The sequence below is a fragment of the Eriocheir sinensis genome, chromosome 8, assembly GCF_024679095.1.
Source record: "Eriocheir sinensis breed Jianghai 21 chromosome 8, ASM2467909v1, whole genome shotgun sequence".
NCBI classification, from domain to species: Eukaryota; Metazoa; Arthropoda; class Malacostraca; order Decapoda; family Varunidae; genus Eriocheir; species Eriocheir sinensis.
The window spans coordinates 8,793,091-8,816,054 of NC_066516.1; the positions used below are offsets into that span (position 1 = coordinate 8,793,091).

General features: G+C 42.3%; 1 protein-coding gene across 1 annotated transcript in view; it reads left to right on the forward strand.

Annotated features, from left to right (window-relative positions):
- LOC126995458 (uncharacterized) overlaps positions 1–13,604 on the forward strand; it is a 122,233-nt gene extending 108,629 nt beyond the window's left edge. The window contains exons 4-5 of the mRNA XM_050855014.1: positions 4,031–4,271; positions 5,166–13,604. Coding sequence (XP_050710971.1) covers positions 4,031–4,271; positions 5,166–5,616 — 692 coding nt within the window. The 3' untranslated portion in view covers positions 5,617–13,604. The remainder of the gene's footprint in view (positions 1–4,030; positions 4,272–5,165) is intronic.
- The last annotated feature ends 9,360 nt before the right edge of the window (positions 13,605–22,964 follow it).

Here is a 22,964-nt window from a genome sequence, read left to right on the forward strand (position 1 = left end):
AAACAACAAAGCATCAATTCCAGCTTAATATTAATGAGTTACCGCTTAATCAACCACGACTGTCACCCGTCATGAATACACTAACTGCATATTTCACTCCAAACGGACACGGAAATGCAACACGGGAAATACAACTGAGAAAATATACACGGACTGAAAATACAATATACTGAAAATTTGACAGAAAAAACAGATGATGAACGCCATGCTGTGGTAAAAGTAGCAAAGGAAATATACACGTAGACAACACTTTCCCGTTTCTTATCACGTCGTCACTGTGAGGCGGGCGGAGGCTGCGTTTGGTCTTAGGAATGTGTGTGCCTTAGCCCAGCTCTCTTCTCAGGTTTATCACCACGACCTAGTTTTCTTTTAAGAACCTCTGATGACAGCAAAGTGTTGTATGCCCTCCACTTTCTCTGGTACTTTTAGTCGCTTATTCGTAAAGAGTTGACGACCTGGATAATAAACTATCACGACTCGGTACTAACTCGTATTTTGAAAAAAACAGAAACTTGGTATATATATGCTCACTATCCCGCAGTATGCAACACCCACCTCAAACATGTTTCCTTCCCACTCCCGCCATGCATACGATTATTCTCCTTCTTAACAGCCGTCAGTAAACACGTGCCCTTGATGCTCTTACTTCGTGACTTACCGTGGGATATGTATTATGAGCGGACGAGAGAGAGGCGGTGGCTGAGTGGTCAGCGTGTGGGCGCAGTGCCCTAGAGGACCCGCGTTAAAGTCCCGCCCACAGCTACATGCTGACAATTTTCAATCTTAAAATTACCTACATGCTGTCCTGAAGACCACCTATCAACCCAGACTCTAGCAAAACTCTCTACAGTGAGGCAAAAATGAGTTCCGGAGGACAGCATGAGCCAGACAAGAAGGCGCCAGTATAAACACTTGCCCGCCGCACGACCGGGCTGGGGCCGATCAGCAGACCCCATCAAGATAGTCTACCGGTGCAGCAGGCCGAACGTAAATATAAAAAAAATACAGCATTTCGGCAATGTTATATAAACGTTGCAGGGGTTTTCCGATTTCTCTTGTGTTGGTCTGCCCCGCCCCGCTTTCCAAACACAGCGAATAAAGGAAACAAGATAGCAGGCTCTTTTTTTGTAAGTTAAAAATGGTTACAAAGAAAGAGAAATGCAGGCTTAGTTATTATCATAATGAACACTATTAATAATTATGATTATTATCATCTATAATTTTTCATATTTTATTTTTATTCATTCTTATATTGTTTATCATCATTATTATTATTTTTATTACTATTATTATTATTATTATTATTATTATTATTATTATTATTATTATTATTATTATTATTATTATTATTACTATGTCACCTTGCATGCCCTTCATTGAGGTGGTGGTGGCTTTCGTGCGGGCGGCGTTTGGTGAGGTCAGGTCAGAGTTGGACGCTAACTGCTGAGCGCTGCCTCGACGCGAAGCTCACGGTTGTGTTTTGTCCTGTAGTGGAAGCGAATGGCTCACCAAAGGACGTTTGATTGACAGTCAGCACCAATATGCACAGAGCATCTACCACAATCTTATCATAAGGCTATCTCCCACTCAGACCCCTGAATGAAGTTAAGTGAGCCCTGCACCGAACACCCGACCCAAGGAATAGGCGTCGCTACTTTACTGAACGGTCCGGCAAAGACGTCAAGCCACAGAAGTGATGAGCGCTGTGTCAGCTGTTCAAGTCCTGTCGATGGTTAATATTGTAGGCCGCTATAGAGGCCGATTATCATCTTGAACTCTATTATAACTATGTTCAAGTAGAGCACCACGGGCTGACACGAAACGATGTGGCAAAGGAAGGTGTATTGGGAAAGGTCTAGTTCACTCCATCGCAAGCCGAGACCATGCATCCGTGCCCCTAAAGAGAGCATACTGGCGCTCTGGGAATGTCACGCCTCGGCGTACGCTAGTTTTACGTCATACAAAATAATAAAAACTGCAAGAATTTATTATCTCATTCTGCAAAGTCTAAAATCATAGTCTCGATATTAATCATTCCTCATCAAGTGATATATTTTTTTATTTTGAGGAAGCCTTTTGAACAATATAGACGTACTGTACAACAGTTATGGTGAGTGAGATCGCTTTGGTTTTGGTTGCTGTGCCCCGAGCCAACTATTTCCTTCCCAGACGAGACAAAAACAAGTTTCCCTCATCCTGTCCACTACCACGGATCATGCTCCCACGTCTATTATTTTTATCAAGAGAAATCAAGGATAAACTTTTATCCACAACTTTCAGCTAAACGTTACTCCAGACTGATGTTACAGATACATACCTTTGAGGTGGTTTTACAAAACATGAATATTTCTCTCGAAACAAACCTTATTCATCATATCTTGTTGATACCACATTGTTTTATTTTTTAGCTTTCCTTCAACACCATTCGCTCGGATAACAACAGTTGATGTTTTATTATTATCATTTCAGTGTCACCCTTACTGATTTTAGACGACAATGCTAATGCAGCGATTATGGTGCCATGATTCTGGATCTAGCATCGGCCGGCGATGTTCAGCACTTTTTTTAATGCTGCACGAGTCACATGTTTCCGATAAGACATTGGAAGTATGAATGAAAAAAACTGTTCACTGATTTCCAAGTAACTGACTGCCTACTACACGCTGGCGAGATGTGCATGACTTGAAAATGTGTGTGTGTGTGTGTGTGTGTGTGTGTGTGTGTGTGTGTGTGTGTGTGTGTGTGTGTGTGTGTGTGTGTGTGTGATATATATATATATATATATATATATATATATATATATATATATATATATATATATATATATATATATATGTATCATACACAAACTAGGGATCGACCATCGCCTACAAGTTACTACGAATGACTAGCACTGTGTCCTGCCGAGGTCGTAACCAGTGAACACTTCAAGACAGCCGCAGCCTAGCCCGACGCTGCCCCTGACCCCCGCAGCTCTGGACATCACGCCCATCACCTGCCACCCCTTCCCCTCGATCCGACCAGGAGAAACATTTGAAAGCATCTTGCGGCCTTGAAAGCCCACAAGGTCGCCCACAACCCTTTCCAGGTCACGCCTATCATTCGCCTCTCGCCCCTTGGCTAGGTCGCGACTCCGTTCACCTGCACCATTGGTCTGGTGGTCACGCCCCCCGGGGTCACGCCCGCTCCGGTGACGTCACAAGTCTTGATCCTTTCCTGACTGGTGCATCGCAAGAGCTAATCGATTTCCAGGAGTCCAGTGGTTCAGTGGGCGTGGCAGAGGCGCCTTTAACCCGTGGAGGTGCTTGCGGATTGGCTCCCTCCTCCGGTGGGCGTGGCTTATCAAACCAACCGACTGGCGATAGGCAGCGTTGAGGATGGGCGGGGCGAGGGCGCGGGCGTGATTTGGGGGAGTGGGAGGTGTCAGGCGTTGTCTTCCTGGATCGAGAGTGGGCGTGGTGCAGTGGCGTCCCCGTGGGCGGTGTGGGCGCAGGTGGGCGTGAGGATGCCGGTGTGGGCGGCCTCCACCGAGTACCTGCACTTCGCTAACTCGGGTAACAAGGCAGGACGAGGGAGACTGGAGGGGGGCTGGAGGTGGGGAGGGAGAGGGGGAATAGAGGGTGCTGGCGAGAGGGGGGAGAGGGTAAGCTAGGGTCGGAGAGGAAGGATGTGGAACGATAGCAAACAATTTTAAGGAATAACGGAGAGATGTTAAGAGTTTTGGGAAAATTGGATTTGAAAAATTATTTGGAACGATTTGAATTAAGATTGCAATTTCCAATGAGGAAAATATGAAAGAGAATGGAACAAGTAATGACAGTTATAGGACAAAAAACATATTCCAAGCATGTCTCTCCTGCTCCTATAAAGCGTTCCGCCCCCTTCCCCCATCACCAGATATCCCAAAACAAACACTATTTCCCCTACTTATCTGACGCTGTCCACCTTCTCACATTTCTAAACTGTCCCAGCTATTCCCATTTGTTTTATTGAGATCGCCGCCCTTGCTAAAACCTCCTTTTGATTACAGTGGACCCGTACGAACTCCTGGGTCCTCGGTCCTCGCGATTAGCGGCGCAGGGCTCCGGCCAGATCCAGCTGTGGCAGTTCCTCCTGGAGCTGCTCTCTGACCCCGCCAACGCTGCCGTCATCACCTGGGAAGGCACGGCCGGGGAGTTCAAGATCCTGGACCCTGACGAGGTGGCGCGGCGCTGGGGCGAGAGGAAGTCCAAGCCCAACATGAACTACGATAAGCTCTCCCGCGCTCTCCGGTGAGTCATCCGGCCTGGCAGTGTTTCCTGAGGCTGGCTCAAGGCAGGCCATACGCACCATTTGTAGAGTTAGAATTAACTGAAATGGCACTTTGCAACTGTCAAGGGAAGGCTTTGGCATCAATGCAGAACTGATGCGCCACAATAAGTAAGAGAAATTCAGATGTACAGAATGTGATCCCAAGTAAGTGCCATAACAGTCCCATCAGGCAGAGAGAATGAGTATCATCATAGCGAGTAACGTTTTCACCGTGTTTCCGGTGTTTGATTTTGAAATATTAACATGAATCATAAAAAACAGTGACTTAATGACAAAATCCCTCCCTTGATATTTAAGTATGGCATAATGGAAAAATATATGCTTCACTCCATCCATCACAGCAAAATATATTCAGCATAAGTATTAACAAGGGAGGTCCATTAAGGATACAGAATTTTATTCCTCTAAAGAAAGGTTAACTGTCCAGATGGTTCTACTCGTCCGTTTCACTCTAATATGCAAGATAAATAAGAAAACCCATTCTAGTCAGGGACAATTGAATTATATATTAGTGGAAACTTTTCTTAAAGAGACATGGGAATATCAGTTTACTATTCTGCCCAGGGACTTCCAAAATCTTAGGGCCGCCACTTCAGCACTAGAATAATTGTATAACGTTATTTTTCTGGCTCTGGGATGGATAATAAAAGATAGGACAATTACAAGCTGCATATGAAGAGCCTGAATGCCAGTTGTACAAGTGCCATGAGTGCCATTCTCACAGTGTTGTCTCCCTTCATCACCTTAGCCAGTCAGACAGCAGAGCCCAGGCCTGAAGTGAGTGGAGCCACGCAAGCCAGTTCAGATGGGAAGGGTTCAGTAGGATGGGAGTTGTGACCCATGCTGTTTTGCAGGTACTACTACGACAAGAACATCATGACAAAAGTGCACGGCAAGCGTTACGCCTACAAGTTCGACTTCCGCGGCCTGGACCAGGTGCGGCAGCAGCAGACGGCTGAGGCGCAGCGCTACCCAGCCGACCTCAGCTTCCTCACCGGCTACTCCCAGCTGCTGGGCGGCGCCTCCCTGGGTGCAGGGACGCTGGCGCCGTCCCCTCCTCACCCGCCGCCGCCCCTGCTCTCCCCTCCCCCATACTGGGCCGCCGTGTCTTCCGCCGCCGCCCTGGCAACCTCCTCGCCGCTGGCCACCTCTTCCCCTCTGGCCACTTCCCACCTGGCCACCTCACCGCCTCTGGGACTACACGCCGCGCCGCTCACCTCGCCCCTCAGCTCCCCGCAGCCTGACACCCCCACCACAACCACGGCCTCCGCCCCAAGGACGCTGCCTCACTACCCATATTCATGAACCCTGCACGGGGAGTGGGGCGAACCGGTCCCCGCCCGCCTCAAGCAGGACCTACTGGACTACCTGCTGCTAATGCGTCTCCTCTCGCCCCCGGAGGCCCTCAGACCCTGGGCGCCTGCTGCTGGATCTTCAGGTAGACAAACAAGTCACCTGGGGCGTCCTGGGTAACCTGCCGGCGTGGGTAAGGCTGAGGGACTCCTCGTAGAGATGTATGAGCCCTGTTCCTTGTGTCTGCGCAGCGCCGCGGGGCCGAGCGAGATACTCTAATTACTCTTTCTCGTCGATCAGACACACGAATGTTCCTGAAAACTTCACCTCGAATACAAATAACTGTCGCAGGCAAGACAGGTGACTAAACATAGTTATGGCAGTAAAAACAAACACCAGACACAGGATTAGCCAAAAAACACTAAAAACACGCCCTTCACACCAAGCTGGTGTCACCACCACCCAGACACTGCTCCAACACCGTCAGTAAAACATAGTACAAGAAAATAAGCAAACCTCTTCCTTAGTCATTTATTTCCTCGTCTATTCCATACCTTTCCATACCCCACACTCCCCCCACGTGCCAAATAACCTCTTCCCTCCACACCATCCATCTCCCCATAAATACATCCACTACTTCCCACCCATTCACAATCAGGCAGACCAGCCATACAGAGATGCAGGACTAACCTCACAAATACTCAAAGTAGCAGCCAAATTCTCACTCGCGCTGCGGCGCGCAACACACGTGTGATGTATGTCGAAACAGCAATCAGACCTCGAAAACGATGCCTGTGAGGGCCTTGGGCAGGGGCTATGTTGTAGCAGCAGGGATCAACCTCTTTTTTGATGGGATATGTTCGTGAAACTTGTTACAAGAGTTCGAAATAGAAAGGGAATTGTTGTGTGCCGAAGAGAACACACAAGCCTATACAGTACCTGTCGAGCGTCATTAGTTGGGCTTGGAGCTGCAGTGTTGCTTGCATTAGAGCATAAACTACTCTTGTTTAAGGTTGCCACAACTCTACAGGCGTATTCTCTCCTTAGTGGCGTTTACTAATTTAAGTATCTTGTTTTATTTAGTAATAGTTTTCCATTTATTTACTGCAAGCTGCCACCTTTGGCCCCCGCAACAACCGCGCCCCGCCCCGCCCCAAGCCCCAGTTTCGCCTGCACGCGGCCATCACATATCAGCCAACATTCCCTGCAGACGGTCTCTTTCTGGTCCGCAAAGTGATCAACAGCTTCGTGGTCAGTTCCCTGAACACCACGAAGCATTCATTCCTCAGTGTATTATTTGTAACTGTTTCCACAGTGTGTTGTTATACAGTATTATATAGGTGACTAGGTCTTCTAATTAGCTTTAGTAGTTTGCTATTGCCATTAGCAGCCCGATTACCTGCGTGATGAGGCAATTAGCCATGACGGTGAGGTACTGCAATGATAATGATAGTAACGAAAGTTAGTGCATAGTTTTCTCCTAGGGAAAAATAATACGTAATGTGTGAAACCTCGTACCTCTGAAAAGCTAGTGTTCCCGATAACAAGTTTCTGAGTAAGTGCCCGAGACGGAATCACTTAGTCAGGGGCATGGAAGCATCAGAAAGACATTAGTTATAGCCATGTCAACTGTGAAAAATAGCACAAGTAGAAAATTTTGTAAAAGTAGTTTGTCCTTAAGCTGTGCCACAGTAAGGGAAGCCCAAGATGGACGGAGTGTCTGTCTACGAAGCCCGCGCCTCTGCCCTGTGTGGATGAACGTGTGTGTGTGTGTGTGTGTGTGTGTGTGTGTGTGTGTGTGTGTAGCCTACCTATTGGATCAGTGACTTGCCCCGCCCCGCGCCCATCTTCACCACTGTCCTCAAAGCTCCTCAAGTGACGGTAAAAGAAATTCCATTCCTGTGTGAAAAGTGTCTCGCATCCAACATGACCTGTTTGGTATACTCTGAATGTTTCGTTTAGGTTTTAGAGCTTCTCATAACGACTGTGTCAAACTTGTCATACATTTTAATGAAGTTGTAAGGCTCAGCATAGTGTGCTGTATAACCCCCTTGCAAGTTTAATTCACAATCTCCATTTATCGATGTCGCACCCAAACCTTTACTCGACTTTTATATTATATTTTTCCTGCGAGTATCCCACCGATCCACCGACAACTTCGACGCTCACGGAGGCAGGTGGTCTGGGCCAAGGTCTGGGCCACGTCTGCCTGCCCCCCGCCATGCGCTGCTTCCCCTGACTTGTAGGACGCTCAGGTCTCGTGACAGACAAGTGAGTGCACGTCGGAGCACAAAGTATGAAATGTTTTCTTCTCTTTTTCTCTCCTTCAGGTCCTCGTCTATTCTTCTTTTCCTCCTCCTCCTCCTCCTCCTCCTCCTCCCCATTTATAATTTTAGACTTAGACGTTCTAGTATGCAAAATGCTGCAACAGAGCCCGTGAACGCGATGCCATATTTAAAATATTTTTTCCCAACCCCGCCTAACTTTCGTCAGCGACGTTTCCTACACACCATAAATATTGTTATGTAAGCATGGGTATAAAGCTGACTGATATCACAAATAAAAAAAGGCTTTTAAAAGAAAAATCACATTGCCAATGCGATTTCGTTTAAAACGCATTACGCGCATATATATGAAATGAATGTCAATAACGTCGCATGTATTGCTGGCTCACTGACCACTCCCTCACTCAAGTCTTCATGGTGAGCTAAAATTAAAACACATTCACGAATATCTTTTTATTCGGTAAGGCCCAGGCATGGAACAGTACCTGAAGTTTACCTGAATTAATTAGCATTCAACGCGCGCGCGCACACACACACACACACACACACACACACACACACACACACACACACACACACGGCTCCCCCCATGGGCTCCCCCGGGGATTCCACAACACTGATCTCAAGCGTCCCATAGATGAGGACGCAATGCCGACGCAGAGGCTTGCATGTTTAGATGTAGGAGACACTAACACTAACTAACTCTCTCTCTCTCTCTCTCTCTCTCTCTCTCTCTCTCTCTCTCTCTCTCTCTCTCTCTCTCTCTCTCTCATCAGTAAGACAAACCCTAAGTGATGTCTTCCACCACGCATCAACTCTTCTCCACTTTCTTCGTGCAGCAGAAGAAAGTGGGTGACAGAATAGCGTGTCCGTGTGAGCCTCGTCATTATCGCCGAGAAGGCGAACGATAATGAAATCGTCGTCGTCCGTATCTTTTTGCGTTCTTCTGTTGGCTTGTCTGTCTTTGTTTACTTGTTTGTTACCAAAATATCTAAAGAACGGATTAACAAAGTTTCACTAAATTCATTTGAAGACATCATTAGATGACCAGCTCAAGCTGCTTGAAATTTGGGGGAAAAAAATCCGATTAAAACTACTGAATGCTGGCGGCCATCATCAAATCAGAGTTTAGCAGATTAGGCGGGCGATACGTATTCGTGGAATGCCCTGTTTATTTATTGTGATGTTTCACCTAGTTGTATTTTCTTTAAAAAAATCTTTCTTTTTCCTCCTCTTCGTGCCCCGCCCGCTCATCTTCCTCCTTTTCCCTCTTCTCCACCTCTCTTCTACTTTTCATTCTTACATAAAACTGATTTATTTCTAGGGAATAACTAAGAGAATAAGTTACATTTCCTCTCTCTCTCTCTCTCTCTCTCTCTCTCTCTCTCTCTCTCTCTCTCTCTCTCTCTCTCTCTCTCTCTCTCTCTCTCTTCTTGTTTAGTTAAGGCGCTTGTTAAGCTACGTCCTGTAGATTGTACATAAACTGTAGAGCTGAGGTAGCGGGTAGTACGTCGCAGCGCTTTCATGCATTATACTGGTGTGTATATTAGTTATGTAAGAATTCTCTCTCTCTCTCTCTCTCTCTCTCTCTCTCTCTCTCTCTCTCTCTCTCTCTCTCTCTCTGCTAATTGGTTCAGGACATACCGTTTGTGCAACAGCCTTCTATCTCCACCTTGTATTGAGAGCCTTCCGGCTTACTCACTCCCAATAAAACGTTTTCAATGTATAAAATAATTTGTTTTCCAGAGGCAAATATTATTTTTTGCACAACATGCATGAGCTGTTCTACAGAGAGGATAAGCAGATCCACTGGAACAGTGTGGAATACTGATGCAAATGTCAGAGCGTGTGAAAGCTTCGGGCTTAAAGAAGCAATCAACTTGTTTATGTGGCGGCGACCAGACTGTTTGCCTATTGCTGTTTTGTTATAGTTTTCGCTCATGTTCACGTTTTCGTTCGTATTGATTTTGTCTCATTCCCGTGTGGCGGGGAGGCTGCCGCACGGGGCATTGGGGTCGGGCGGAGTGGGCGGGGCGGAGGGGGAGAAGGGGAGAGCAAAGGGGGGCTGAAGATGGCTGCTGGCCTTCTAGCAGCATCAATAATGATGATGAGAATGATAATAATAATAATAATAATAATAATAATAATAATAATAATAATAATAATAATAATAATAATCATTACAATAATAATAACAATAATTATAAAAAATAATAACTATCCACGCGTCTCTACTTAGCTATCCAACACTCAGATCGCTGAAGATCGTAAAATGAAGCAGTCATGTGCTGCCAAACACCTTCCTTACGCAAAGAGACTACTCTGAGAAAGCAACTGAATATAATTGCTTCAGTGTTTCACAATGCGGTAGATACTTTCCGTGACAACAGTATAACCTAAGTGCCATTAACAATAACTCTTAGAAAGGCAGATCGTGGTAAAAAAAAAAAGAATATACATATGATAAGAGCAAACTTCATGAATGTGAAAAAAAATTTTTCCACGACTGTTTCAGTCACAATAAATTTGTTGGCACGAAGGCCCAGTGTTGGTGATGCCTCTGGAGTTAGCAAAAGGTTTAAAGATGCCACCTGGGCAAATGGTTGAACACGCCTCCAACAAAGGAACCATTACAAGACATCACACAGAAGGAAACATTTATACCGCGCGTCATTAACTGAACCGAAGAACAAAAAATATCATAAAAGCCCAGCAGCCATAGCCCGCCCCTCTCCTGTCCCTCCACCGCCTCGCACCCCGCCTGGACCCCCTGCGCCCCGCCAGCCTCCTCTCCCACAATCAGCTTCACTCAGATCTCAGTACGTTAAGGCGGCGGCTCGGAGTTGCGAAAAACTGACCTGGCGGGGAGGAGCGGACGCTGTGAGCTCTTCCACCTCCTGCTGCCTCCGCTGCTCAGCTGTATCAAGCAACTCTCATTGCTAACAGTTTTTCTTTTGATTCTCAGGATAGTAATGAACGGGAAAGATAACATTTCCCTGTAGACTTAGTGTAAGGAACTGATTATAACATTTCTTTTATATCAGTACAAAACGACGATTAGAAGACAAAGATACTAATACAGTGACTTTCAAACCGTGCAATATTGACCTTGTGGAGATTACTTTCCACCTCGTACAAAATTTGTACAACTTGTGACATTTTTGTAATTTGTTTAGTCCATGAATTCACGTCTTATCCACTTAATAACATATCAGATCAACCCTAGCAAATTTGTGTTCATAACGCTGCATGTAAAATAACAAGAACATGAGTTTCGTCATATCTCCTGACAAACGGGTGCTTTTCTGAGTCATTCACCAGTACACCAAGTTAATCTCGATCTCTCAGTGTTTTCGTCACGGCTATGTTGATGGCGACGTCACAGTCTCAGAAGGAAGGCATTGAGGATCAGATGGGCGAGGGACGGAGTGACTAGTACTGTTGAAGAGGACGTGAGGGCAATCAAATGGAGTGAATGCTTGATCTATCTAATGTTCCGGCGTCAGGGACATTCTCGTGCAGTATTTTCACTCTGATATAACGAAAAATCCTTCTCTGTGTCTTGGTGTTGGCCATTCAGCATGCGCTCCGATGTCTCACAATGTTCACGTGTGCTGTGTTTACGTCAGCTAGGATGGTAGTGCGTTGAAACCTTTAGTGCTCAATACCTTCACGTTCCAATCGCGTACTGTGTTTATATGTCTTGACAATGCTACGATAAGGCGTTTATACTCTCTATGTGTGTGTAGCATTACCTGTCATCTATAGTGCTGCCTTCAAACGTTTATCGTGTTCGTTCATGTTTAGTGTGTCTCGGTGACTTGACGGATGCCTGACTTCTTGGTAGATTTATTTTCCTAGCAGCAGCTCCGAGTTACGCTTCGGTGCTGTAGAGAAGCCACGCGCTGTATAGACATGGCTTGAGCCTCATTTTATTACATTGTCCATGGTTTTTCTGATCTTAAGGTGACGAATGGCGATAGAAGGTAATGAATAGTAAGGGAAACTGAGGCAAATGGGGCTTCTTAGAGATAAATTGACCGACCTGGTGAATGAACGCTTGTCAAGGAGACTGACTGACCCGGTGATAAATTTATAGTTGTGTTTAGTGACAGTAATAGACGTGGATGAATGAGAGAGAGAGAGAGAGAGAGAGAGAGAGAGAGAGAGAGAGAGAGAGAGAGAGAGAGAGAGAGAGAGAGAGAGAGAGAGAGAGAGAGAGAAATAACAAACTATAGGGCAAGCTTTAGAATTGGTGCCCATAAGAAAGAGGTCTCCTTTAGCTCGTGATACCCCATGCCCTACTAAGAGGATTTAAACCTATATGCTTTTGTTTAGAGAGAGAGAGAGAGAGAGAGAGAGAGAGAGAGAGAGAGAGAGAGAGAGAGAGAGAGAGAGAGAGAGAGAGAGAGAGAGAGAGAGAGAGAGAGAGAGAGAGAGAGAGAGAGAGAGAGAGAGAGAGAGAGAGAGAGAGTCCTAAATGAGCAATGCAACGCGACAGTGGGAGGAGAAGGACAAGGAATAGATTGGAAAAGAGGAAAAGGTGCAGGAGAAAGAGGAGGAGGAGGAGGTGGAGAAAGAGGAGAAAGAGGAGGAGGAGGAGGAGGAGGAGGAGGAGAAAGAGGAGGTGGAGGAGGCGAAGGAGGTGTTTCATGGAACTACAATTATCATATATGAATAACGAGCAACATGTTTTGAACTGTAAGGATGTTGTTGTCTAGTTATCTTGTAGAGGTGTCAAAAAACTCTTGTCACTAAAAGGCTGTCTCATTATTTGAACTCTTGTTGTTCTAATTATTGTTATTATTGTTATTATTATTATTGTTATTATTATTATTATTATGATGATGATGATGATGATGATGATGATATAAAAAGAAGAGGAGGAAGATACCCACATTCCACATGAGGATAGGAGTATGTAATACTATTTACTGTTATCTTCTTGTGTGTGTGTGTGTGTGTGTGTGTGTGTGTGTGTGTGTGTGTGTGTGTGTGTGTGTGTTCGTGGCAATATTTATGTATCCGACAGGTCCCTCATACTGTTAGCGTGGATCAGTTCTTTTACAATGACAACGTGTACCCAGATTTTCTTTTTTTCTTGTTCCTGCCACCCTTCGCCGCCTCACTTTCTTGTTCCTGCCACCCTTCGCTGCCTCACTGGCCCTGAATTGTAACAGGGGTGAGAGCGATGAATGGAAGCTACTTGCGACGGTCGAAAATATAGCAACGATGCTGATAAAAATGATGGTAATAATGATAATGACGGTGAAGATGACAACCACTGAGTAATGTAAAATGACAAAGTACCCTAACTGTCCTCTTCGTCTCAAAACAAAGGATTCAGGTCACATAAACAGAAGTAATCTATTGTTTAGCATGTCTGTCAAAGTATGTTACTACCTCCTTGATGATGCATTTTGTTGTTAAATGTATAGGGTGCATTTTATAATTGACCACTCTGTAATTACACCTTATTCTCCTACACCTCAACCTCGTCCTACCTAGTGATACGCCCCTCCCCCTTCATATCCCTCTCACCTGTACTGTCTGTAATCAGTCGTCGCAAGGTAAACGTTCATGTACTTTAATTGTAAGTCTAAATGATAATTATAATACTTGGAGTCTTTTTTTACCTGATCTGACCTGACCTGACCAACAAGTGTGTGTGTGTGTGTGTGTGTGTGTGTGTGTGTGTGTGTGTGTGTGTGTGTGTGTGTCCAAATAACCCCATGCTGAGTGTAACAAATAGATATTGAGAAAACATATGGTAAAAGAGGAGTTACGGTGTTGGAAATTAAATTAAATTGGATAGTAATAGGAGTTAATTCTTGAGCTAGTAAGATGATTGGCAGGCTACTCTATATGCCTGGTGGAGGGTGGGGGTGATGGGGAAGGGGGTCACAGTGCCAGTATTACCTGTGGAAGGAAGGTGGGGGATGTTTAATTAAGTCTTGTCTCTTGTACGTATAAGTGTTATCATTCTCTGTACACACCTGCATAAAATTCCGTCGTTGAAAGATGTTTTGTTCTTCCTTTATAATGTAATACAATCTGGCAGCTATTTGTCTCTTTAAACTCCAGGTGTGTGGGTGTTGGTGTGTGAGAGAGAGAGAGAGAGAGAGAGAGAGAGAGAGAGAGAGAGAGAGAGAGAGAGAGAGAGAGAGAGAGAGAGAGAGAGAGAGAGAAAATCAACTCCACAGAATGGCAAGGATTGAAGACACCCGTATGTTAAACCTAGCACGGCGTTGGAAATATGTACACAGTATAAAGAATCCTACAGCTTAACCTATATACGCTTTTACCTCCATTCCGGCATAACCTGAACCTCTCTAGACTTCCATTCCGAGTCCGCGAGTGAGCAGTGAAGCATCTAGGCCCCCCCTCCCCCAGACCCCCACCCCCGGAGAGGCAGCCTGCGCGCGCCGGTCAGCTGATCATGGCTGCCCTTCCCTCCCTCCCTTTTCTTGGACTCTTGTTAGTGCTTGTTTCTTTTCACGAATATATAGTTCATCAATACCGGCAAGCTCTTATTAAACATCACAGTGCATGGGTGTCTATGATGATATGACGATACACTCTCTGGGCAAAGATTTATCGTTGATTGGTTGACTGACTCATCAACGCGCTCCTTACTTTCCACACGTCACCGCCGCCCTCAATACGCTCCTACACGAATACTTGTCCTGAGTTTCCCTAACCTTCTGGTGCGTTACTATTCAACGGGACAGACCATTTCATAACCGATATGCCACAGAAAAACGGTGAATGAAATTATACTTATCCTCCCCCGGGGCATGGCGTCATGTTACCAAACATATTTTTTCCAAGCACATGCAATCCTGGCCAAGCTACGCCCTTCTAGCCGCGCCCCACGCCCCTAACATCTGCTGTCAACACTCACCGTCATCAGGGACAGAAATCAGGTCGCCGCCTCACTGGATGACACCGATAACCGCCGATAAATCACTGCGCGTAAGCACTTGCCCAACAAACACTCTGCCGTGTGCGCCTCGATGACACCTGGCGGCCAGTGATGCAGTTACATATTTTCCGATTTGTTTAGTCTCTGTTTTCTTGTGTTTTATATATATATAAATAATGATGATTAAGGCTCTCAAGACATTGGTAGATGTATTTATAAGACTGTCACATCATTCGGCCGAAGTATAACTGGTGGTGGTGGAGGCAGATGTGCCGAGGTGGCGGTGGTGGCCGAGGTGGAAACGAGGCATAGGATAGCCTGGATGGAGAGGGAGAGGGAGGGGGAAGAGAAGGGGGAACAAGGGAGTGTTAGGTGCAGAGTACGAATGATTACCATCTTTTCTTTTACCAATGATGCAAAATAAGTGATGTTGAGTGATAAAAACTCAAGTCCATGAAATGTTGTAAGAAAGTACCTACATATGCCTCAGGGGAAGGAGTTACGCAGCCTCCAGACAGTGCGTGGCGCCAGTCACTGAGCTCCTCTCCACGAACAAAATTTAATTACTTGTTTGTCAGGCAGACCAACGACAGATATGTGCCTTAATTGAATAGATTATAAATGTGCAAGCAACGGTTTGCCTCATGGATTTTCAAACAAGAGAATGGACTATCACGGAAATAATCCTTGTGACTGACTTTGGTCAATGATGTAATGTGATTAGTACAGTGCAAGGGTAGTATACATGAAGATCATACTTTTACTATAGCCGACTTGGAGCAATGAAGTACGGCGTCCTAATTGGAATTACGACATTGTGAAAATCGTACTAGCAAGACTTTATGAACTTTAGTCCTTCTAAGGCCCCCTTTCCCAACCCTGGGGTCGCCAAGCGTTTTTCCTGGGGTCGCCAAGACCTCAAAATATCAAACATAGTGTTATTATAATATAATAACACATATACAATTAAACTAGTGGGGTCCTGGTCATGTCTAGAGGTGCATGGTTAGGGTCGCCTGAAAAAAAAAGATTGGGCACCACTGTTCTAAGGCCTTGAGAGAGAGAGAGAGAGAGAGAGAGAGAGAGAGAGAGAGAGAGAGAGAGAGAGAGAGAGAGAGAGAGAGAGAGAGAGAGAGAGAGAGAGAGAGAGAGAGAGAGAGAGAGAGAGAGAGAGAGAGAGAGAGAGAGAGAAACTGGGGTGCAGCAAGTCATTCATGGTTAATTTCTTGGACAGCAGGAGAGTCGTGAGGCGAGGGCGGAGAAAGGTTGTGGAATGGAGAATGAATGCACTAACGGTTAGTGCAGAATAGAGGTTAGTGACTAACCTCTATTTTTGTTCAAGACGCAACAGTGTGAACGTCTCGCCGCTCTCAAGGCCTCCCCGTCCACAGGGCAAGAGTGGCGTGCTTGTATGGTGTGTGTAAGTAAGTAAGTAAGTAAGTAAATATTTATTGCCTTTAAAATATAAGAATATTGTTATATAAACATAACATAAAACATGGCAATGGCACAGCCTGTCAAGCCGAAGCTTCCCGACAGACATGGAATTATATTATTTTATTTAATGTTTACATTGGCACAAAATTGGTACCTAATATATTATTATAATAACTAACGTATAGAACAATAAGAATAATTATAATAATATGTTGCTGAGAATAACAATAACAATATCAATTATAATAATAATAATAATAATAATAATAATAATAATAATAATAATAATAATAATAATGAACATTACACTTGTGAAACTAAGTTCATACCACACACTACAATTGATTACTACTTTGACAATTATATAAATAAGTTTTCACAGATTTTTTAAAAATGGATAAATTTATATGATTGAGAAGAGTCTTAATATGTAGAGGCAATGAATTCCACATTTGGGGACCTGAGTATAATATACTGTGCTTAAAGAGAGAAGTTCTGAACTGTGGACATATGAGATTGATATCATTACCTCGAATGTTGTATGATGTGTGTACCAGTCTGAAAGGTTGACCTCCACAATACTGTGTAAGGCACTTGTAAATGCTTAACAATAAAAAATATTTATGAATATTTGGAAAACTAAGAAAATTTTGTGTATTAATTATATTTCGTGTTGACTCAAACCTACTCATATAAAATATACACCTAAAATTTTTATTTTGAGCTACTGATATTTTCTTAATGAAAGACTGCCAAGTACAGGCCCAGACTGATACACAATAGGTGAGATGGGGATAACAAAGTGTGTAATAAATACTAGTGAGGGATTCAGGTGTGAGATTATTGTGGACTCTGTATAACATACCGCACATCCTTGCTAATTTATTTGTGACAAATGAAATATGTTGATTCCAATTCATATTCTCATCTATGTAAACACCCAAAATTTTGTGAAATTTACTCTGTCTAATGTGTTTCCCTCTATGGTTATAGGAGGAATGTTATATTGTAATGAACGATTTTGAAAAAATATGTAATTAGTTTTTGCAATATTCAGACTCAATTCATTAATTTTAGTCCAATAATTAATTTTTTCTAGTTCTGTAACTAAATTTATATGAAGATCGTTAATGTTTACATTATTTAATAAAAGATTTGTATCGTCAGCATAAATCGTATATTTGAATTTAGAACTTACATTAACAATGTCGTTTATATAGATGAGAAAGAGTATCGGTCCTAATATTGACCCCTGCGGTACACCCTTGTTGATTGCCCTAAAAGAAGAATACGTGGCGTTGCAATATACAGCTTGTGACCTATTGGTTAAATAACTTTCAAATAGTTTTAAGGGAATACCTCTAACGCCATAGTGACTTAGCTTACTCAATAAAATTTTGTGATTCAATGTATCGAATGCCTTAGATAAATCCAAAAATATTCCAATTAAATAATGTTTCTTTTCTAAATACTGATATACATTAGATATGAACTGTAAAATAGCTGTTTCTGTGGAACGACCTGCCCTAAACCCATGCTGGTAGTCTGTGAGTAGATTATTGTTTTCAAAAAAATTTACAAGACGGGAAGTAATAACTTTTTCAAACACCTTGCTAAATGCTGGAAGTATTGAAATAGGTCTATAGTTTTTAATATCGGATCTACTGCCTGATTTAAGTAGTGGTACAACTTTGGCTTTTTTCAGTGCATCCGGAAATATTCCAGTTTTTAACATCAGATTCACTATGTGTGTTAATGGAATGGATATATTATTAGCTGTGCGTTTCAAAACAATTGGGGAAATATCATCAAATCCGGAGGAAGAAGTTTTAAATGCCGTAATATATTTTTCAATTTCTAAGTTTGTGGCAGGAAATAAATACATAGAAAAATTGGGAGAGTTGTGTAAATAATTTAAAAATTCATTACCTACAGTTTCTGCTGCTTGCTGACTTGCTTTCAAAAAATGTTCATTAAATTTATCATGAATGTTATAACAAATTGATCGTAGCTCAATTTCACTGTTTTTACCATCTGTAGATCTACCTAATAAGTTATTTATTGACTTCCAGTGAGACTTAGGGTTGCCTTGGCTAGCTAATAGTTGGTCTTGGTGATACTTCTTCTTTGCTTCTTTTAAAAGTGATGTTAGTCTATTTCTGAAAGTCCTATATTGCTCTCGAAAAGTTAAAGGCCATTTATATGCTAGTTTTTCAAGTCTATGTTTTTCTCTAATGCTCTTCTTTAATGCTGGAGTAATGTGTGGACTGCGATTATTTTTGTTACTAACTTTAATTGTTTTCTTAGGGAAGCAATTATCATAATTTGTTTTGAAATTGTTGTAAAATAGATTATAGGAGTTGTTAGGACATGTACAGTTTATGACATCAGACCAATCTGTGTGAGAAAGTGCAGCACTAAATGTGTCTAAAGCTTCCTGGGTGAACGTTCTTTTCGTTATGAATGTGGGAGGAGATGGAATATTATTACATTTAAATAAAGATATCACTGGAAAATGATCAGTAATATCAGTTTTGATTACATAATTTCCTACGTTGTTCTCAACACATGTGGACCAAATGTGATCTATAAGGGTGGCGGATGTGGCCGTAACTCGTGTTGGCAGGGTTGTCAGTGGAAACAGGGAATAACTATACATTAAATTCATAAGGTCCTGAATGTTACCGTCATTATTATGTAATAAATTCATATTTAAATCTCCAAAAATAAATATTTCACTAGGATTTTTGTCTTTTGCAGTCGTTAAAATTTCATTGAGAACATTAAGAAAATTATTCACATTACCTTGAGGAGGTCTATATATACATATAAATAAAAATATTTTACCATTAAATTTTACTTCCACTGCCACACTCTCAATAAATGTTTCCATTCGACTGAATTCAATTACTTTATGACCTGTGTACCTGTTCGAGACGTAAACAGCCACACCCCACCATACCTGTTCCTGTTATTTGTGAACATTTCATATGCTGTCAAAGAATACAATGTAGAAATGCCTGCGTCGAGCCTGGTTTCAGTGAAACCAAGCACGTCATAAATTACATTGTCAGACAGTACAGTGTCTTTGAAATATTGGAAATTGGTGGATATGGATCTTACATTCAGTGTTAATAAATTAAAATCACTATTGTTACAAAGAGAAGATAAATTATCAAGAAAAATATATTCAGATTTAGGAAAGTTAATGTTTCTAGATCTTATATAAAACTGATTGACATCGATATCATTGTTATAATTGTTATCTTGCACATTTAAGGGATCAAAGCTTTCATAAATTTCTTGCCTGAATATTTCATCGAAATTAAAAACATCCATCAAATCTTCATCAGAAACATTATTAAAAGGAAACATGTAGTTATCTAGCGTAGTAGTAGTAGCAGTAATGGTAGTAGTAGCAGCAGTGGTAGAAGTAACAACAGTAGCTGAAGTAGTAGTAGTAGTAGTTGTAATAGTAATAGTAGTAGTAGTAGTAGTAGTAGTAGTAGTAGTAGTAGTAGTAGTGGTAGTAGTAGTAGTAGTAGCAGCAGTAGTAACAGTAGTAGTAATAGCAGTAGTAGTAGTAGTAGCAATAGTAGTAGTAGTAGTAGTAGCAGTAGTGGTAGTAGCAATAGTAGTAGTAGCAGTAGCAGTAGTAGCAGTAGCAGTAGTAGCAATAGCAGTAGTAGCAGTAGCAGTAGTAGCAATAGCAGTAGTAGCAGTAGTAGTAGTAGTAGCAGTAGTAGTAGTAGTAGCAGTAGTGGTAGTAGCAATGATAGTAGTAAGAGTAATAGCAGTAGCAGTAGTAGTAGTAATAGTAGTAGTAGTAGTAGTAATAAAAGTAGTAGTAAAAGTAGTAGTAGTAAAAGTAGTAGTAGTAAAAGTAGTAGTAGTAGTAGTAGTAGTAGTAGTAGTGATAGCAGTAATGGTAGTAGTAGTAGCAGTAATAGAAGCACCAACAGTAGTAGAAGTAGTAGTAGTAGTAGTAGTAGTAGTAATGGCAATAGTAGCAATAAGTAATATCAAGAGGTAGTAGTAATTGTATTGGTAGTAGTAAATTAATGGTTGAAGAAATATAGTTGAAGTAGAGGTAATGGTAGTCCTGAAGTGTTAAGTAAAGGTCACAGGAGTGACAATTGGTTGCACAATAACAATAAACTATTTTGGGTGACATGAATGAAAACAAGAGTACTGATATCATGCTAGTGAAATCGAAGTTGAAGAATGTTGAGTGACTTTACTTATCTACTTCTTCCTGCGTTCTCTCAGATTCTTCTGGGTACGTCCACCCATTATGTCCATTCCTCCTCCCATTTGAACACCTGTCTCAGTCGACATCCCGTCAGCACCAACATGAGGCAGCAACGAGGAGGCACCGCCAGCACCACCACTAGGCACTTTCGGCAGAGCACCAGTCAGGGAAGTAGCAGTCTTCGAAGCACTAGTCTGGGAGTCTCCAGTCGCAGCAGAACTTACGCCTCCAGTGGTCCCAGTCCCAGCACTGTGGGCCGCCCCGCCCCCGCCAGAGCTGCAAGGAGTCGGACCAGCGCCTCGATGTGTCGGGTCAGCTGCGATGGTTGAGAATGATGATTGTTGGCCAGTTTTTTCTTTGATGATCAATCGCGTGTGACGGAAGTACGCGATTTTACCTTCATCTCTCGCTTTCTTCAGTAGAGGTAGTTGCTTCATCTTGATTTCTTGAGAGGCAGGGCAGAGATATTCACTGATGTAGATGCCGGTTCCTTTGAGTTTCTTTGCATTCCTAATGACTGTTTCTCGGTCGCTGTACTTCTCAAACCGTACAACGACTGGCCGGGGGCGGGATGGGTTGACCGGTCCCACCCTGTGAGCACGTTCGAGACTCACAGGGGGAAGCTCTAGATTATCGTTGATCATCTTTGATACTTTGGTGCTTGTGTTCTCCCATGTTTCACCCGCTTGTTCTTGGAGGCAAGTGATCCGTAGATTATTGCGTCTACTTTAGTCCTCGTTGTAGTTGAGTCGCTGTACCGTCTCCGAGACTTTGGATTCAAGTCCTTCAATAATCACTTATTTCTCATTTAGCGTTTTCTGAAGCACTTTGATGTTGTTCTTTAAGTCCACAATTTCGGCCTGTGAGAATTCTAGACTTTTGATCAGATCAGTCACTGTACCTTCAACCAACTCTGTACGCTTATTGAGCTGTTCCACCACCAAGTCCATGGCGGAACGAAAGGCCCGTTCTTGAGAGTCCAGGAGCACTTTCACTGCCTCAAGATCCATGACTGGTGGCTGAGGCAGAGTTGGAGGAATTGGAAGGCACGTCTGATCGCTGCAAAGGTGTGCAAAGGTGTAAGGTGTGTGTGCGTGTGTGTGTGTGTGTGTGTGTGTGTGTGTGTGTGTTGTACGAGCTACACAAACAATATTACCTCATCCTCATCCTTGAGATAATTCATCTCGCTGCTTGACCTTGAACTTGAACTTGGGCTTGGGCTTGAAATTCACCCACTCCACTGTCACTGTAGCCTTTGTAGGCGTCGTCTTTTGTCGCTAAAGGTTGAAGGACAAAATAAGTAGCAGATGTAAACACCGTAGACTAAATCTCCACAGAACAAAACCTCCGTTCAATAAAATGTTAAAAGCAAATTCCTCACAGATAAAACCTCCTTTCGTGTTGGCATTACCGAGATCATCATACTTTCCACTTTCTTGTTAGGGTTTTGTCCTTGAAAGTTTTGTCCAGGTCCCGCCGAGACGTTGACCTGCCTCAGCCCCTCAGGTCGTGACAGTTAGGTGGCTTGGCTGCAGCCTCAACACGCCGAGCTGAAGCTATAATATACGCGTTGACTGCCACCGGGCTTAGATAAATATTTCGGAGGCACAATAAAAAAATGATAAGCAAACAAAACTACTTTCTAAACTCTAGCCATTTCATTAGCTTGAACAAATGTAAAAAAAAAATATATATATATATATATATATATATATATATATATATATATATATATATATATATATATATATATATATATATATATATATATATATATATATATATATATATATATATATATATATATATATATATATATATATATATATATATATATATATATATATATATATATATATATATATATATATATATATATATATATATATATATATATATATATATATATATATATATATATATATATATATATATATATATATATATATATATATATATATATATATATATATATATATATATATAAATATATATATATATATATATATATATATATATATATATATATATATATGTATATATATATACATACTGTATATATATACGACTCAAGTATTTTCATACATGGATCACGATTTTGTTTCAAATGTTATTGGAATTTGTATGCTTTGAGATATTATTAACCAACAATCATGTAATAAAACCCCTGCCATAAAGTGTCTCTACATTAACACTGTTTGCGTTGACGGCGTGTTGAGGCTGCAGCCAAGACACCTAAATGTCACGACCTGAGGGGCTGAGGCAAGTCAACGTCTCAGCGGGACCTGGACAAAACTTTCAATTACAAAACCCTAACATGAAAGTGGATATATAAATCAGGAAACTGTCTTTAACTGACAAAAAAAAGTATGATGACCTCGGTAATGCCAACACGAAAGGAGGTTTTATCTGTGAGGAATTTGCTTTTAGCATTTTATTGAACGGAGGTTTTGTTCTGTGG